Source organism: Phalacrocorax aristotelis, chromosome 4, assembly GCF_949628215.1.
Source record: "Phalacrocorax aristotelis chromosome 4, bGulAri2.1, whole genome shotgun sequence".
Classification (NCBI taxonomy): Eukaryota; Metazoa; Chordata; class Aves; order Suliformes; family Phalacrocoracidae; genus Phalacrocorax; species Phalacrocorax aristotelis.
The window spans coordinates 72,131,515-72,151,614 of NC_134279.1; the positions used below are offsets into that span (position 1 = coordinate 72,131,515).

The following is a 20,100-nucleotide window of genomic DNA, read 5'->3' on the forward strand; positions in this document are numbered from 1 at the left end:
ACCCATGGACAAGATGCCTGTAATCAATCTGATGTCCCACGACGGTGTAGGTGAGAAAAGTGGTCTTCACCACCATCAAAATTACTCATCATTCTCCAAACAACTGTTCTCCTGGATTTAGATTTTCATAGTACCAACAGCCCTTGCTGCTGATGTTTTAGATTGACCCATTTCAGTGCGCTGCCAATTTTCACATGTAGGTAAAACATAACAAGCTATTCTGAGGCTGAAGACCATTATGGATGTGGTCCACAGGTGATCAGGAGCTCTCAGTTAAAACTGGCTTATGGTTCTGTACACTGAACATCACCGGTGAAGCAGTTTTTGCTTGGTGAGATGTGCCAGTTGCTAAAAGGATCGTGTAAATCATGACCAACTTAACAGTAAGTTGACATTCAGAGGTACACTTAACGCTCTCCTCACTGAGCAAAACTAATGCAAATTACATATTATTTACATTATTATCATGGGGAGATCCTATCCAGAGCAGCAGTGCAATCTAAAAATTATACACACGTTAGCAAAGTCATTCAGTTATACCTTTGTTTTAATGAATTTTTTTAAACATTTGTATCATCAGACAAAACATTTAAGTCATGAGAAAATATTTATTTCCAACAGCATGGATCTGGAAAGTTAGTTGGAAGAAGGCGTGTTCAATGCTATGGTTTTTCCAATGCTGGGTCAGTTGAAACAGTGTGTTGTAGTGCATATATTAACCGGTTACTTTAAGGAAATGCAAAAAGACATAGTGAAGTAGGAAGTAAGTACAAACATTCAAGGCAGTAAAAATGCAGAATAGTGACACATGGCTGAAAAATGTAGTTTTTGTAATGCTCTTTTAGTATCACACAAAACTAGCAACTCACTTTAAAACATTCTTTGTCAGCAACCGTACTTCTGACCATATGAAATTATTAAATTTAATACAGTCTTTCAGCTGGAAGAGATATTAAGGTCTAACGCTCATATCAAACACTTAGATTTTGTTAGCTTTTCTTGTTATTTAAGATAGTATCAAGGTACTGCACCAGTATCATGTAGGTTTTTTTAAAAATTGATTTGTATAGAAACATGCAAATAGTAGTGCATGAGGGTTTTATATATTTGATTATAATCGGATGTATTATTGATAGAGCACACCAAGCTTTTTTTGTTACATTTTATGCTGAACTGTTCCATTTTCACACCTACCAGTTGCCATCACAGTTCTCATGGCTTACTGTGTAAAGCCAGGAAGTGGAGAAAATAAGAATGTCTTACTTAGGAAAGTATTATTAATGAAAATAATTATTTTATAGATAGATGTATCTATCTACATATAATTAAGATTACATGATATTTTTATCAGCATGAAATGTAGAAAAAAAGTTCTCCAAACACCCCAAAGTAGTAGGAAAACACAGTTAACTGGCACAATACACTCTTTAAACCAGTTTTGTATAAGGCTTCAGTTTTCCTGATGAATGGGACTAAATTTTTAAGCAGGTCTGTATACATTTTAGTCATTATAACTGTTTTATGTCACAATATATTCTTAATAAAATAAAAACTCTTGTGTTGTAATTAAAGATAGCTAGTTACCTTCTAGACAAATATGACCTTTTAGAGAGCAGGCTGTGTCTAAAGTAGAAGAAGTAGAATTAAGGTGCTTCCATATTTTTGCTTTCATTCTTAAAAAGTACCACACATAAACAATTGCAATAATTGCTTGCGGACATGCTTTTCTTTGGCTTTTACCATATTTTTAATAGCATGTGATCCCCCATTGGAGAATTTTATATTCATTACTTACTTGATTTTGTAAGAATTGTGTTGTAAAACTTAGTGGAACAAAATGTTGGATGCATTTCCTTTGTCACAGCTACACTTTTTCTCTTCCTTTCATAATTTCCGTTTGCATCAAGCAATAACTGCAAGCAACAATAACTTTAAAGCTAGATTTTTTGCACGTTGTAAACTGGGTAGGACCAGGAGTTACTGACAAAACCATCTGGTCATACAAGATTAGCAAATTCTCTGTATTCCAACACATCGCCATCTAATCTGTCCTGTTTCCCCCAACACATACTAACACAATGAAGCTGGACAATGGTTCAACAGCAAGTGCATGTGATAGTTCTGGCAAGACTATTTTTGTTTTGATTAAGCACATAGTTTATCCAGGAGGGGCTAGAAAAGCAGGGCCTTTTTCTTCAGGTCATTCCGCTTCCAAAGTGCCAGACGATCAAATTCCTCAATGCTCATTTTGAAGACTTCCTGGAACTCTTCAGGGGACAAATGTCTCTTGAAAATGAAAATACAAAATCATTAAGCTCTTCTGTGCACAGGAATACTTCTGCCCTTTCTAAGTTTTAAAACACACCACAAAATAATGCATTAGGATTTGCATTTAAATTCTCAAATTAGTTTTGGAAAAGACTGCATCAAAACCAAATGAGCTCAGAGTAGCAGGGAAATTAAATTATTGATGCCAGTAGTAACTTTTGGGGAAAAAAAATCTTTTCAATATAGTTCCAACTGAGCAGAAGCTGTGGTCTTCAGGAAAAAGATGTGTTCATACATGGTGCTTAATGACAGAGCACGCTGAGACAAATTCAAGCTATTCCAGGACTTTAAAGAGATTGATAACAATGCAATTTCAGAGTTGGACTTGTTTTGCCTTGATCTTTAATGAGAGCGGTGGACTCTGCACTGGTCCACTAATAGGAGTGTTGTAACAAAGGAGAGACCACACTGCTAAATTCTTACATCCAAAATGTGCTTATTCATGGAGATATACTCGTATCAGAAGTCCAAGTTGGCTAAAGCTTTTTTTAAAATGCCAAGAACTAAGATTCTATTTGATGTTTTCATGATTCAATATTAATAAAAAAAAGAGAGAGATAGAGAGAAAAAGGGGAGAATACCAACATAAAGAATTGGAAGGAGGTAAGATAAGAACTGCCTAACAATTATTAGTATACACACAGAAAAGGCAGAAAAGAGAAACGTGTGAATTAGAAATTAATATCATATATAATTCTTCTGATAATTGTGGACTAACTCTTGCTCAAGCATTTCAGTATTATCAGTTATGGTTCGCTGTTTTTGATGTGTTAAGCACACACCATCTAAAAGGGACAGATTCAGTACAATGAGAATTACAAATTGCGATTTTTAAACACGGACTCTCCTCTTCCACAAAGATTTCTTTGAAACCTGGGACCAGCCCTGCAATCTAACCCTCTCCTACCCAACCGAGCTTTTGACTTGAAGTTCTCAAGGTGCAGCTCTCCTTCCAGGCATACCCCAGCAGCCCCATCCTGCTGAAGCACCACCTGCATCCAGAAATGAGGTCCCCCAAAGCTGCTGAGTGGAGGAAACGCATGTGCCTCACACAGAAGATCAGGCTCATCACACATTAGACAACTGTGTTATTTCAAGGGAAGGATATTGCCTTTTTTTTTTCATCTCACTACCTCCTGGCTGCAGGACTTCCCTGGAGGTGAGAACCCTGGGTTCAACGTCCTCGTCACTTGGAGGAGACTCAAAACTGCCACTTAGTCGACTTCACTCCCTCTCGAGATGCATGCAGCGAGCCAGCCAGGAGGGTAATTATAAAGGAGACACAGTCCTCATGAATGTGAATAATGCTGCCTCCAAATGCTGAGTGCAAGATGCTGAAGGTAGAGGGGAGCACAGCACTCCCCAGCAGGAGGGGAGCCACTGGGTCCTTTAGGTTATGTTTTTACTGGTAGTTCAAACAGGCCAAGGTTGTCTATCATTTGAACCAGGTCCCCGCATCATCTCAAAGAGCACTTGCTGCTATTAGACAAAACTGTGGCACAGAGCATGTTAACATGCCCTGGTAATCCCACGATGGTTTACCTGACCAGGATAGATACAGCCCCATTGGCCTGCCTTACAAAGCTATTTTTTGGTCAAATCTGAAAGCAAAATTTTCCTTTCCATGTATTAACAATGTGTTTATCTTTGTAATGTAAATTACTGGAGGAAAAAATGAAACATTTTTATAAGAAATCACTACCTTTAATTACCTTGAATGGTCATTACGAGCCCTGGTGGTTTCTTAAAAAAGGACAGCCTTGGTTTCCTTCCCTTGAGATTCCACATATTCAGAACAACAGTGACTAAGAGTTTGGAACTGAGCCTTCATTTTTCATTTGACCAATGATAGCAACGCACCATAAGCAGTATGCATAGCATGGAACAAACACGCCATGCATATTTGGCAAAGGAGATCCTGTTTCGCATGGAAATGAGCAACATCTGACAATGTATTTTAGAAACAATCTCTCACTGGCAGAATTTAATTCTACTGGGTTTGGAAAGAAAAAGTAACTTCTCTCTGCATTGATTTTTTTAAAAAATATTTTCCTGTTAATCCAGTGGACAAATGCAAGCAAGCTTAACTTCAGCAATTTCTTACAGCAACGAACATGTCTGTAAGTTGTGGGATCAAAAAAGAAGTCTGGATGAGCACAGTGTATCGTATTTTACTTTACCTTACTTTCCAGATTGTGGATAAGACTTGAGACGTCCCCTCACTCAGGAGGAAGCAGTGACAAACTGTAGTTCATACTCAAAGGGAAAATCAGAAAGCCTACTTTGCCAATCATCCAAAACCATAGCAAATGCAAAACTTTAAAAGGAATGTTTTCACTGTCTTTTTCTTGAGGTGAGTTACCAATTTCTTCCTAGAAATTGCTGTGGTCTCATCAGATCTGTTTCAATATTGAAGGTCAATGGAGAGAGAGTCAGCAAGCCCTATGTCAGGCCACGGGCCTTTTCTGAGGGTGCTGAATACTCGCTACACTTCCCCGCCCTGACAAAGCTTACCACCAGTCTCAGTACAAGCTCTGTAACTCCCCCTTTCCTTTCCAAGGCGGTACATTGCCATTTATCATTTTGCTTCACCCTCAGGCTTAGCAAGCTTTCAGTCCACATGTATCTATCCAAACCAGTATGAATTAGATATGCACTCTGCTCCTCTGCTTGTATCCAGATAACATCACCTTCATTCCTTGCATGCACTCATTTTCTAATTATACTGAAGTTTTGTTTTACACCATCACCATTTCTTTTTTCCGCACAGAAGTCCAAAATGAGTTGAGAGTTTCCAGCCCAGGGATGCAGTAGCAGAGTCTGAGATGGGGAAGGCACAAGATCACTTATTTCCATCTCCCATTCCACTAGGCAGTTTCTTTGCTTTTAATTTTCCTCCACATACTGTCCCTCTTCTCAGGGACTAACAACCAGACTGCAATATTAGCAAAGTTTCTTACTCAATCAATGCATTACCCACACAGAGAATTAATTCTAGTAGAAGGGAACACTTCCCCTTTAGTCTGAACCCTCTCTGAGGACACTAGTCTGTGCCCAGCATAGCATAATTCCCACTGTTTTCCCTGCATCTCAGAAACTTTCACCATCTTTTTCTTAAGCATCAAGAGCTCTAGCTTTGGGACTGACCCTAGAAGCAGCAATGATTACAGTTCTGTCTGCAAATTTTGGAATAAACCTTGATCCCAGAAAGATGTCATCAAACTGGCAAAGCTTCAGATAAAAGTAACAAAAGTAATCATGGGTTGCAGAGTTTGATTTATGAGGGAAGACTAAAAGGCCTAAGTATGTATAAGCTTAGCCAAATGATGACTACGGGAAAATATGGTAAATGTCTACAAGTATTTGAAGGGTTCAAACACCATGGGAATAGGCCAGCGTGGGAAGTTTATGTTCATACTTTTCTTTGTATGTGTGATGTTAAATTTTGTCTGCACTACTGTTGGGACTTGCCTAAACCTTATAGCTTTAAGACCTAGAGCTCTTCCCAAACAAAGGCACAGAAAATCCACCACTAAGAAATCTTTGATTGATTTATCTTTCTTCACAGCTATTTGAATATCAATTTGTCTTAACTGAAGCGTTACCTTGTCTCATTAGTCAAACAAAAGAAAGGAAATTGAAAATTATGCATAGGGAATAGGGAGGATATTCATCTTGAGGTATGAGAGAAGATGTATGTGTAAAGCTATGCTTTACAAGGCCAAGAACATGATTTTTATTTTTTTTAAGGATTGGATCAGCTTAAAATATCCAGCTATGTTAACAGTGCATCATTGGGCAATTAAAGGAATGGCCAAACTTATTAGTAAAAGTAACATTCATTCCTTTTTTTTTACTAGTGTTGGCCTTGTTTACATAGGAAGTCTGGGTGTTTTACAGTGCGCTAGTAACTGATTCTTAATTCCCTTTGTGACAATTTGGCCATATCCAGGCAGCTTAACTCAGTCTACTTCCCTGCTCTGCATCAACAGCAAAGCTGGGCATGTCGCAGACACTGCGGAGGGTACAGAGGACCACATTACGGTCCCCTTTTGCCCACACTCTGAACTGACTGTATTTAAGTGAGCTCAGTTTGGAAACTGCATAGTGATGTTAACATGATTGTACCTGAAAACCTTGCTAAAGGATAAGTTAAACAGTTTAAAGACGGTTCTTCACTAAAAAGACTGCTATACTGGAGCTCACAGCATCAGAACAGCAGCATTTTGGATACACTTAAGTGTGAAATTGCCACACTAGAAAGGACTACTGCATCATATTGTTTTGATAAAATTTTATTAAACTGAGGCTTGTAAAGTCATTAGTGCTCAATCTTTTGTTCTGGGTAGCATTTTGTGTCAGCTTGCCTGTGAAATCAGAAAAAGACAGTGAGACTCCAGTAAAGTGCTGAGGATCCACCAGATGCATCCGTGGGTCACAGCAGTGGCTTCGTATGGAAGAGGAGAGTCGTGTCTCCAGAAGCACAATCTCTCACCTGCACTGACAGTATTTTGGATTAGAGAGATGAGATCACAACCTTGGGATCCTGCTTTGGGAAGCCCAAAGGTGGCCTGCAGCTTGGGAACTGAATGCTGCTGCTGTAATTCCTCACCTGGATGTTACCTATAGGGCACAGCACTGCGTAAGAAGGGTCACCACACCTTGCTGTAATTATGTAGCTAGCTCTCCAAAAACACACAAATGCCCATTGGAAGAATTAAACCACAAATGTTTCTTATTAAGATACACAGACCTAAGCAGGGGCTGAGCTAAACCTCTCTACTGCAATGCAACCACTATAATGGAAAATCCTCCTGCTCTATGAAACACAAACATGAGTGGTACAGATACGCGCTCATTTTTGAGTCTCAGAACAAAAGTAATTAATTGCACATTGAAATACTTGTTCTACAGTGTTATATCAGAAAGAAGTGATGCTTTTCGCTGTAAATTAATGAGGTTTGCTTCTATTTTTCTGTGCCCTGCTAAAAAGCTGCTAATAATTCTGAATAGAGTTGTAAAGTTTATTTAATTCAATGAGATTTCTTTTCCCTGAGAATAGTTGTGCTTTTAATAAAATTCAGAGATCTTCAAAGCTAATACTTAGGAACATGGCATTAGTGTGAATAAGTCACAGGAAGGGAAAATTGCAATTAACCTACAGCCGTACTGCAGTAAGCTGTGACCAGGTCATGCTGCACAAGCATGTTTATTCTGTGTCAGTAATTGGACGGGAGTCCTCATGTGAAAACCTGCTGATGTAGGAAATTCAGAGGATATCATACTTCCTCATGAGTCAATATTGAACCAATGAACCAACACAGGGGATGGCAGGAGGTGATGAGTTGAAGACTACAAAAATCAAATTCCTAATTCCTAGAGGTCATTTAAAACCTCAGGTTGTTTTCTCTTTTGCTTTTTGCTACGTTATGTTCATAGGAAATGACAGCTGAGCATTACATTGCCTTTGCTTGAGTCCATAGTGAATCTTTCAGCTAGTCTCTGAAGCACTACTGTGCGCTCTGTTTTATAGAGTGTAATTTTAAGTGGTTGTCCACTTCAATTCATTTTTCTTCAGAGTCCTTGTAACACTTCCAACCTCTGATCCACAAAATTTGGAAGTAAAACTACAGAATCTTTTCCAGAGTCTTCAAAATACAAAATAGTCAAACTAAACTGGGATTAACGGGGGAAGGTTTATCCACAGGTAAGTAAGCATTCATGTAAATAACCATATCATAGCTCTTCAGGGTAGTTAGTGCGGAGGCTTTGCTCGTGGGACATAGTCTCTTCCTGTATTTATTAGGATGTTAAAAGTAGCTCAACTGAATACATTTGGAACAATAATACACTCCTCCCTTCTCCAGTTTTACCCCCCCTTTCCCTCATTCCCTTCCCTGCCCCACCGCCATTCCCTTCTCCTGTGCCTCTCAAAGTTAGCCCAAATACTACTTACAGAAACCAAATCATAATTTTCTGGAAAATGTTCTCTTTTATCTACTGAATTTCAAATCCTCATTTTGCTTTCACAGGTTTGCACTCTTCCCCCTTCTTTCTGTTGTACTGCTGGGGCTCAGCAGGCTTTCCAGAGGTTTCTTCTAAGCCTCCTGCATGTCTAATTACAGAGCTGTAATTAGCCATGTGCCATGTTCCCAAGGGAGTATGGAATGTTATGCTCATCTATGAAGTAATTAAGCTTCACACTCAATAAATATTTCAAACTATTAAGTAATTATGTGAGAGGGGAGGGAAAGTTAAGACAGGGCAAGTGTTGCCACCTAATGAATTTCAAAAGGAATCAAAAGGTAACTAGAGCAACTCCATTGATCAGGGGATGAGGCAGTAGGAGCTACAATTGCGGTTACACTAGATGAGGGCACTTAGTCACAACAGTGAACAGTTGGAGCACTTGTGCAACCGAGCCTCAGCAGGAGGTGTAGATCTCCCTCTCTCCTCTGACTCCACATAGCGATGTGGGTCCCCAAAAAGGCTCCCAGAAAAAGTAGTGTAACAGAAGCAGTGAGGAAAGGAGTCTGAAACCCTTCCCCGTGGTATCACCCCAAGCATCTATACAAGGCTCCTGAATCTGTGGATATATCTCATTTAGTATCTCAGGGTATCATGAAACTTCACAGAGAAGCAGCATTCCACTCAGCGCTACTACTGTGGGCTACTTATAATCTAACCTCTTATGAAATATCACACGGCACACACAAAATATTCTGTAGTTCCACTGTACATTCAATATTTTCCCCAGCCGAGTCATCCATAAATGTGTGAGATGCCAAAAAAGAGACGAGTGTTTCTCTCAGGGATATCAATATATTACCTACACAGCCATACACATAGGACATCTCTGAGGATAACCTGTGCCATCATTCTGTCATTCAACCAAATGATCTTTTTCATATTGCCACTAACATAAGTAATTGCCTTCAGCAGACTGCTGATAAAAAATATTATATAATTAAGAAAATAATTAATAAATACAACTAAAACTATGAATCCATACTGAATTATGAAAATACAGAGGATTTTGCGTTTAAAAAAATTAATTTGATATACCTTATTCTTAAAGCAGATTTTCCAGTTTCCCTTAGTTTGGGCTTTAGTGCATCTATAATATGAATGCTCCACATCTAATCTCTGTTCATTCCCACAGTGTTTCCGCTCTGATAGGAACTAGCTTTCATACACGTCACATAGTTTCTAATGCATATTTTCATTTTACTACAGCTCCTTTTGTAAGGGCTTTGAAAACTGACACAGACATCCAGCACTGATCACAACACAAGCATATGCCTAGAATAAGAAACACCACACCAATGCTTTTCAAGTTAAACAGTGTGAAGTTCCACTGAAGCCAGTGACCTGCACTTTTCACTCCAGGTTATGAGCTGCATCGTGAAGTGGGCCCACATCCTCAAATCCAGCCCCAAACTACAAATGGCACTTCCCTATGTTAAAACACACAGCATTCCAGTTTTGCTCTGATTTTCCCCTTCTGAGCTCCACAGGAGGTGGGACACACAACATTACATGTATGAATGACATCTAGGAGCTGGGGCTGTTATAAATTCAGGCTCAGTTACTGCAAACCAGTCCTAAAATGTTTGCAGCCCAAATGGCTAGAACCCAGGGTGATTGTTGAATAAAAAATAGTGGAAAAAATGTCATCCCTAAAACAAATCCAGACAAGCAGTTTCAGGATGAGAAGCATGTTTGAATTAATGTCAGTGCTCTGTTCAAACAAGACCACACCCGTGTTTAAATCTCTCACTTCTGTTTACAAGAGAACAAGGTGGCAGATGAAGGTTTGCTACTTGACATTCCAGAATACTTTTTCCCTTAGCAACTGTTTCTGTGTATCCTTATTAAACAAATGAACAGGCTCAAACAAAAGTGGGATCATTTACTTTCTACTGTATTTGACAGGCATGAATGAATAATGCTTTTAACTCTCTGACATTCAAAAGAAAAGGCTAAAGAAACTAAGATACATTAAGATAAGAAAATCAAACAAAAACACTAGAAGATGGTTTCCAAATGGAAGACTCTAACTGTGTTGGCTTTCAAAAATACCGTCCTGTGACCACAAAAGAAATCTTATACTCTGTGATAAAAGCAACTTCAGGAGGGAAAAAATCTATGCAGCTGGGCATGAACTATCATTTTGGATGTGCAAGCACTGAATCGCATTGCTATGACTGAATAACAGGCAAACAATAACCAATCTAAGATAAAAGTATCAAGTGCATCCTTTTTGGAGCCCAAGGCCTAAATCATAAAAGGTAATCAAGTACTTAAAATAGGGGTCAAGATTTTCAATAGTGTCCATAAACCCAACTTCCTTTGGGGGGAAAAAAAAAACCCCAAACCAAAACTGAGGCCATGTGGAAGACCACTGGGAAGCCGGCAGGTAAGGAGTGTGCTAATACACATCAGTGGTCTTACCATGTCCAGTATGATTAGAACATCTCACATGTGATGCTTTTGATTTCCTGGTCTACGTAGGAGCAACAAGGTGACCAAATCTGCATGAGCTAGATTTATTTAACAGCCCTCTTGCAAGCTGACTTGAAGGCGGCTCCTGTTTGTGAAACAGAGTTTGTTGAGAACTTTGAATGATCCACCATAGATGCCAGGGAAAGGGTGCTGTTGTTTGTCTCTGATTCCCTCTTCCAGGGAACTCTCCTACATTGAGTGTTCCTGTCGTGAAAAATGAACTCAACTAAATGGTATTAGCTCCCTGGGTCAAATTAAGGGAGGCTGCAATGAAGGCTTCGGCTAATGATCAAGGACTGCAGGAGGGTGGGGTTTTAATGGGTGGTAGTGTTTTCCTAACTTTGCTCCCATTGTGGGTATTTTTTAGATTATGCTGTTGTGTAAGAAATTTAAGGATTATAAAAAAATATTTTCTTGGAAAACTGCATATTTTCCTAAGCCCAAGAGGTATCTAGAGATTAGGAAGGCTCAACTGGTAATAAATGCATTCAAATAATAGGAATTCTTTCTTCAAAAGCACATATATCTAAGTGTAGAAACACTCGGCATGTTTTTGTTTGCTTGTTCTAACTCAGCAGTGAGGCAGAAATAGTCCAGTTCCTTGTGCTCCTCGTGGAGATGTTTATGCCAACAGTGAACTAACGCATGCAGCATTGAGAACTAATTATAATAAATGACCTGCTGATTTTTAAATACATTACTGACACTCTGGCTTTTGAATGAACAGCCTGGATCTTCAGTATAAGCTGATTAGAAATGCAAGGAATTTATACTAGATAAGGATTTGGCCCAGGAATTCTTTTAGGAGTTTCTCTCTACCACAGTGCTCTTTATTCTAACGTTAGATGAACACAGCAGCATTCCCGTGAGCTATTCTAATGGGAAATGGTGAAGAACAAGTTAATTCAGATAATGTTGCAGAACAACAAAGCAGTAGGACAGGACTGGAAGAATTGCACCCTCACCACGTCTGCACATGGTGCAAACTGCGGGGGCAGCAGTTGATGCTCTAGGGAGCAGCGCCTCTGTTCAGAGGGCCCTGGCCAGGCTAGAGGAATAGCTCAACAGGAACCTCATGAAGTGCAACAAAGGTAAATCCATACTCCTGCACTTGTGACAAAATAACGCCATTCAACAACACAAGATGGGGGGGACAGCTCTGCAGAAAAGGACCTGGGGGTCCTGGTGGAAAACAAGCTGAGCATGAGTCAGCAGTGCACCTCTGCAGTAAAGGAAAACATACTCTTCTCAGGGATGTGGTCTAATTTTGAAGTTGGCCCTGCTTTGAAGACCTCCACAGGTCCCTAATTTGCTTAGGTTGGTACATTCTGTGAAGACAAAGCTTTAACATAATATAATTCCAAAATAGGATTATTTGGTGTTTTTGCTGTAACAGCATTTGAAAAATACATAATTTGGTCTATTGTGGAACATTTTATCAAAGGGATCATTTTATTACACAGGGGCTTAAATATAAGTATCCTGGAGGAAAATTCCCTGTTTTGGACAACTTAAGTCCCGAGCTTCCAGGGACTAAGATATCACCTTTGGCTGGTATACATTAGGTACAGAATAAAACTGGAATATTAGAACATGGATTTTCTTCTTCAAAGATTTTCCTAGATAAATCTCTCTAGAATTTGGTTAATACATGGGCTTAGCAGTGCTATCACCTTCACCATTTCTGTAGGCACAATCTAGCCCTTTCACAAGTGACAGTGGCTGTGCAGGATGAAAACAGAAGATCAGCTGGCAACCAATTAATTCTGCTCAGAGAGAGCACTTGCCTCGTAGAAATCCGTGAGCATCGAATTGTACCCTTCAGCGAATGTGAAATGGAGGTCAAGAAAGGGTGAAATCTAGCCGTAGTACTTGCTTCCAGTACTCCTAGTGTTGCCCCCAAGAACTTGAAGATACCAAGACATGCCAAGCACGTCCTCTACAAACAGATGGGGGTGTGTGTCTAATACTGGTCTGTTCCTGTGCAAACCTATAAACCCATGAAGTCTTGAGCTCCTGGAGTCCTGCCCAAGTCAGGACTCCCTCAGTCTTGTCCGAACCTGAAATCTGCTGAACGCGCAGGCCAGCAAGTAAGTTACAATTGTCTTCTTTTGCCACAAGAGGAAATAATGAGAAGCTGCTTTTCTATGCAAAGCTCCCTATTTCCAGCAGTTCTGTAATGCAGAAGGAAGGGATGAGGAAGAGTGGAAGAGGCCAGCAGGGAAGGCAACAGTTTGTGCCTGACACTCAACTCTGCATATGGTTTGAATGTGTGGATGAGCTTCTGCCTCTGTTTTTCCAGTAATTATAATCCTATTAAAACGCTGCTAATTTAATCGTTTAAAAAACTACCAATCCCTAATACATATAAGATGGTCTACAAAGGATTCCCTCCTGCAGACATACATGTTTAACGTAGTGCAGCAATCAGCAGGATCAGCCTGGTCCTCTTATCACTTTTCTGGTGCAGGTTTGAGGCAGATCTTGTTTATTGTTCTTTTTTGCAAACCTCTGTGAGATCTTTGAAGTGGACGGGCTCTTGAGCCATCAGGCACTGGGTGTACCTGGTGTGAGGCAGACTGAGCAACTCCAATGTTAAGCAAACAGCGATCCCAGCTGAGGACAGTGTATGAGTTATGGATAATGGCAGCCAGGACAGACATGATCCATCCAAAGCAAACTATATGTTGTCTTAAAAAAGCAATTTAGAGCTGCATTTGCTCTTCAGACCAGTCTGATGTGTTTAAACAGAGACTCTATTCTTTAATACACACACACACACACACACGCATATATGTATATATATAAAAGAATCCTTTATGGTATATATCCAGATGACTATCCCTCCAACTCCCTGCTCCTTTTTTCTGGACTCATTATGCTTTTTATTGTTGCTGTCATGCCTTGCTATACCCCAGGCTTAAAACAGCACATGTTTGAGGCTCTTTTTTCCTTAGAATCAAATCAATACCACTTGCTGGGTAATCAAGCAACAAGCACATTGAAGTATTTAAGAATGTAACACCATTTCCAAAGTACACTACATGTGTAAGTATTTGATAAAATTATTTTTAAAAAAAAAAATCTTAACGAGGGACTTTCTGCTACTTCATAGCTTTTTTTTTCTTTAAAGTTTCTTCTTTTCTTGTCACATTATCAAGTAAAAAATATGATAAATTTATTTAAATACAAACCTTCCCAAAAGTCCAATATTGTTAATCACATAATTTTTATTGAACTATCTCTTCTTCCTAATAATAATTCACGCAAAGATATATTAGTTGAATAATTTAGGTGAGTCTTTATTCAGTCCTGTCATTACTCACTCAAAAAAATCAACTTCATGAATTTTGCCTGAACATCAACTTCAGGATTTGGCCTTTGGAAACTAAGCTTTCATTTATGAAAAATTGTATCTGCGTTTCTCCAGCTTATAGTATGACTCTCTGAGAAGTGGATGCTACAGCAAATCTGTAGCATAGTGACCATGGATCACACAGCCAAAGGAGAGGCTGAAAAAGACAATGGACCAGAAACACAGGTCTATACATTTGCAGGATAACTGCAGCTTTTTTATAATTCACAGATTATTCTAGGAGGGTGTTTTTTATAGGAAATAAAAAAAAGAAGTTTCCACCCACCCCGTTCCAACTTTCGGTATCGTGTAAAATCATCCAAAACTAATGGGTTTCATCAATATCTTTGTAAGACACCATTTGGTCAGACATTTGCCAGGTTTTTGGCTATTCTTTTTTAGTTAAATTGCCTACTTGCTAGTGTTTTGAAATAAAATATAATATATAATGTTATTGCTCTCTTCTCTCTTCCTTAATTGCTATTACTTGGGCATGGGAATATCTAAGATGGTAAACAAACAGGACAAAAACTTGCAAAGCCATCAAGCAAATATCATTCCTACCTCCAGCCTGGTCCTGTCCACGTCCTTAGGCAATTTCACACGAACTCGGTTTGTTACAATAAGTGTTTCATAAGGATAAATCTGTTAAAAAGACAAGAGCATATGAACTCCAGCCAAATCTGATTCTGATGTATGGAAATGACAGTGTGGGGAACTTACTAATTTAATGGTACATACTTGCATCCTGATTTGACAAATATTTCACTGGGACAAAAATTAACAAACTAAAATAAAAAAAGGAACACATGTAACCTTGCTAGGAAGTGCTGAATCTGATTGTTCTTCCAGTGTTGGAAAAGCCCTTCTTACCTTGTATTCTGCAAGAGAATGAGAACAGGTTCACAGTTTAGAATTTATAGGCTTCTTTTGGAGTCACCGTAACGAACGTCTAGGTACATCAGCAATTTGTTATGCTATTACATCTCTCTTATGGTTTGCAATAGTTGTTGGATAACTGCATGCATAGTTAGTGTTTGACCCCCACGCTCTGAACACCTATGACACTGTCTATTACCAAAGCAACAGTCCTTGAAATCAAAGGCTTATTACAGAAAATCCATCTCCTGATGCCATTGGGTTACACAGTGAGTATGTCTGGCAAAATTGGGAATTTCTTTTTACAGGAGGCCTTTGTGTAGAGTTAAGTCAGTCTGTCATCCAAAAGTCCTGCCCTTATTGTTCTTTACTGAAAACAGTTAAAACATATGGATTATTACAGGTGTGTCATTTTGGGAACGTATATGAAGACCATCGAGTTAATACAGTATTCCAAGATACCAACTTCCTGCACTTGGGCTGACTGCAGTGGGAATAACGACAGTGGAGAAAAGATGATTTGGGGATGTGGGGACAATGATTCCTGGATCTAAACTAGCACAAGAGTATTCTAGTTAGTTCAGTATATGACTATATGTGATATGACTACCACAAGGCCACCTATTCACATCAATAATTAAATGCAACCAGGATAGGCAGTATGTTTTTATATACCTTTTTATGGTCTGAAATGAAATCAGATATAAGTCTACTTTTCAAAATCTCTACTTTAAACTACTCAAACACAGAGACAAAGGTTTGTATCAACACAGAGGTATTAAGTGGAACATTAGAGTAAGATCTTTTAAAGCGAGATTAAGCGTCTTGGAAACAAAATCCTACTCTTGCTCATGAGTAGATGCATGTTCCTAAATTGCTCAGCTCTTTTGAAAATTCCAACCCAAGTTCCATAATAAGTTCATAGTCCACTTAAACTGTAATTAAAAAAAATGAATGCAAATAAATTCTGCTTTTTTAATTCTGTACATTTTAACCACACTGTAGCACAAACAAGAAGGACAATGGACTTCTTTATTAGATACATCTTGAAGGAGTGATTATCTTAAATTTCTTCCTCTCTTTGGTATAAGAGCACCACCTGCTAAGCAAAGAGAACCAGAGGCTGTTGCCACATATTGAGGATACTGGGATTGACTCAAGATAGTTGCACCACTTTATGATGCAAGACTTCAGTCAGGCCTCTATGTTCACTCAGATAAAAAGAAGATTCTCTGTGATAAATGAGATACTGAGCTGGGTCTCTATCTAGTCATTATTACGTAAACTATGGGAAGATCTCAGAATAGTAACCCTTTATGGCAAGATGTTAATGAGCCTCCTCAAAAGAAGAAAACATGAATTGGAGTGGAAATTATATTGCAATTTACCTTTCATCCCCCAGCTCGACTCTTGGTCTGTTTCATATTGGCCCATACTTTCAGGCTGAAAGAGAAAGAAAGAAACAATATAGCAGCAAAATACACCACAAAATCACTCTGCGCATTGTTGAGATAAAAAAGAAAACCAGTTGGTATTGCACGATAAAACTACAGATCCTCGTGAGAGAGAAAGAGAATAAAGTCTCATTCAAACTTGACCCAATTGCTCAAGGCAGGAGTCCTGGGTGCTCGCAATAGCTGTCGATCTATGACTGCAGGGATGGAGCTCTGCCTGTAGGCGAGGATGGAGTGTCAAGTGAGTGCCTGGGCCCTCGGAGGCACTGCAGGTGCAGTTTGCTGCCTACGCTGTGAACTCCCACAGATCAGCGAAAGCTGGAGCTTGTATGTCATTCAGAGAGGCAACTGCAGTGTCGTATCAACACAGCCCTAAGCCCTTGGGATGTTTTTGAGCGCTGGTTCCTCGCAGCTTTCAGTGAGGCAGAAAGGTGTCAGAAAGTCACCAGCTACCCCTACTTGAAGACCTGGCAGTAAGGTTAGATTGAAATTCTCACATGCCTCTCCTTGCAATGCAGACGTCTTATTGCCATCATCACAAATCACTTATGCTGCACTGAAACTTGTCCCACTCTGCTTTCTGCTTCACACTGCTGGTGCCACTAAGACCAGGGACAACTGTGCATATGTGCCATAGTTTTATTTGACCCACTGTCTTTTTCCTTTGCTGGCAAATGCTATAATGAAAAACACTACAGGAGATCAGAAAAACACTATTATATGATTTTTTTCCCCCTCGAGTCTCATTTTTGCCTGTTAGGGTATCAACAGTGTGCACAGCTATGCTCACAATAACCTGCAAGGTTCCTTACTGTTTGGTTTTGGCTTATTTTGTTATGCAGCACTGGGATGGTTGATTAAAAATAACAAACCACAAAAGCGGGTATGAACCTGCAATCCAAACAGAGGACATCCACTCTGAGAAGAATTTTGGTCTCAAGGATTTAACCATGAGCAACCTTTTCAACTTTCTCAGTTTTTGGCTGTGAGGTTGGATCCTTTAGGTGGGACAAATGCTGCCATCTGCTGCTTCCATATTACATTGCATGGCTTTAGCCTACAAGTGTGGCCAACCCACTGATGATGGAGTTTGCTTTGGCCTCATCCATGTGAGGCCTTCTGATGGCTTTGGTGCCTCAGCAGCGCAGTGGCTGAGCACAGGGTGATCCCTTGCTCGCTTTAGGTTACTGGTAACAGTTATTCTGAAAAGTCAGGAAAAGGCTGTTCACTTATAGTTGGGGACAGGTTTATCTAGACCCCTTCCAATTCCTATCTCTCATTTCATCAAGTTGCAGTGCCACTAGTTACTTCAGAGAGGAGTTCAAGCAGTCATGTATTGAAGCAATGCAGGCGCAATTAGTCTTGTAATATTAACTCAAAGGGATGGACATTTCAGTAGCTTCTGAAAAATTCATTTAGCTACCCTCTAACAGTTGCTTTCTTGTAGCTCCTTCCAACGACCTGCAGTTTGACTCTTATCACTGGGGAAGTTTAATCCTGCTCATGTGCTTTTCAGCTTCCGCATCTTCCTTTGGAGAAAGGAGGGAATTTGAATGTGAACATGTCCATGTAATTTAGACACAAATCAATCTTCAAAATGTGAATGCACGTGCATTTACATATCGCCAACTTATCACTATTAACCGTAATGGATTTGTACCTAAAAATATAAGCCATGAACTGCAAACCCCTAATGCTAGATGCCAGAGAGAGAGAGACCACTGTGTCAAAGATGCCTTTTTCCTGAAGACTTACGAAAGTTGTAAAAAAGGTTTAGAAAAAGAACGCCTAGTCTCATCTGATCATAACTGCTATGCATTTTGCTTTCTAGATTGCTGCCTGCCATTCTCTCTGTATTGCTCCCTTCCTGCCTTAAAAGTATGATGACTCTGTGTGTGTATGTATATGTATATGCACATGCATATTGGAAAAAAACAGAACAGATGGTTCAAGAAATGCAAGGGATGTGGGCTGCTCCACCTTTGCTCTCAGACCATTACTTGCCTAATTATAGGCCCAACCCTCTCTATCGTTAATTCAAGCTGTACTGTGATCTATGTGCAGCCTGTCCATTGTACATTGGACCTTATTTGTTTTGGGAGAAAAATCAAGATACCTAATGCTCATGATGCACACAATTAAAAGGTGAAGCCTCACGCTGTCTTACTTTTGCAGACAGACAAACTGTAACCCACATAGGGTATGAATCTGTCAGACAGGGCTGGCAGCCAAAACATCTTTGAAGTGTTATTACTGTGTACATTTTCAAATAGTTACTAAGCTACCTATTTATGATACACTATTGCCTGGAGAATGTATTTAAATGTATACCTACCTGATGTAAGCCATTCTTTCCATAGCCAGGTAGAGAAGCAGATTTAGAATATGGAAATCCTGTAAAAGACGTAACATACAGCTGTATTTTTGTAAATCCTTTACGGCCTACTAAAACACAGAATTCAGGGAAACATCCAGAAACAGCAATTGCAAGATCAGTATGTACATTCTATTAATGGATGAAATATAACTAAGTAATGCTCATCTTTTCTCCATATTTAATGTAAATGAACATGTGTAAAAATGTCTATATATAAGAGCAAGCCAGGATGCAAACACCTTACCAGGCATGACGTGAAGGGAGTTGTGGGACTCATGTTATGGAAGCCTTATGCAGCTACGTGATGCAAAACAGATTTGAGAGCTTGCGAAATCTCTGCCCTCCAACTTGGTTTTAAACCACAACTTGAAAATGGGATTAAAGGTATGATCATTTTAGAGTTACATCTCTTCTGATCATGATGTATGCAGTCTGGTCTTGGTTTTGATTCTTAAAAAAGAAGGGTTGGTATCCTACCACTTAAAAAAAACCACAAAAAATTTTTTGCTTTCTTTAAAACTTCTACTGCTTCAAGTGGAAAAAGCATAAATGAAGATATGGCAATGGATAAAATAAATCAGTGAGAGTATAAACACTCAGAGAAAGAAAGTTATAAGAGACAAAATTGGCAAAGTGATGTCACCATGAACAAACCAGATGTAATATGGCGATGAAACTGTGCGGTCACTATGAAATAACTGAAGAGCCTTACTTTTAATATTGAGAGTCTAATAAGAAAGTTTGGAAGTTCCTTTTGTCAGTGAAAGGATAAAAAATGTTTCAGATTAGTTTTTGGTTAATAAAAATAAAGTTGTATAGAAGTGACAAGCTGAATCAGTTTAAATTAAACAGAAGATGAACAAACATGTGTGTAATAAACATTCTTGATTCCAGTACAGGAAACTTTGATAAATTGATGCAAAGAGTTGCAAAAAGTCAGTTAGCTCAAAGAACTGAATGTACAACGCCTCTTTCTGTCAAAAATGTTAGCAATTTGTGTCCAAAGGGGAATGCAGGAAGGGAATCCAGACCCCACTGGATTAATAAATACCCTAAGGAAATGATTAGGAATAAGCATACAGAAAGAAAAAACAAAAGATGGATCAGCAAACTGCTCACGATGTGCTGAGATGAAGTGAGAACTGCCAGAAGTCAAGCTGAGTTAAACATGGAAAATTATATTAAAACAAATAGCTAAAAGT

The 20,100-nt window shown here is 39.1% G+C and overlaps 1 protein-coding gene across 9 annotated transcripts in view; it reads right to left on the reverse strand.

Moving 5' to 3' along the window:
• Positions 1-529: 529 nt before the first annotated feature.
• Positions 530-20,100, reverse strand: part of ABLIM2 (actin binding LIM protein family member 2) — a 149,814-nt gene continuing 130,243 nt past the window's right edge. For 8 of the 9 annotated variants that reach the window (XM_075091945.1, XM_075091947.1, XM_075091944.1 and 5 more), the window contains 5 exons: positions 18,857-18,915; positions 16,456-16,510; positions 15,005-15,069; positions 14,753-14,833; positions 530-2,286 (listed from right to left, as the gene is read on the reverse strand). In XM_075091945.1, coding sequence (XP_074948046.1) covers positions 2,173-2,286; positions 14,753-14,833; positions 15,005-15,069; positions 16,456-16,510; positions 18,857-18,915 — 374 coding nt within the window. In that variant the 3' untranslated portion in view covers positions 530-2,172. The remainder of the gene's footprint in view (positions 2,287-14,752; positions 14,834-15,004; positions 15,070-16,455; positions 16,511-18,856; positions 18,916-20,100) is intronic. The other variant, XR_012660409.1, reaches the window with a different exon arrangement.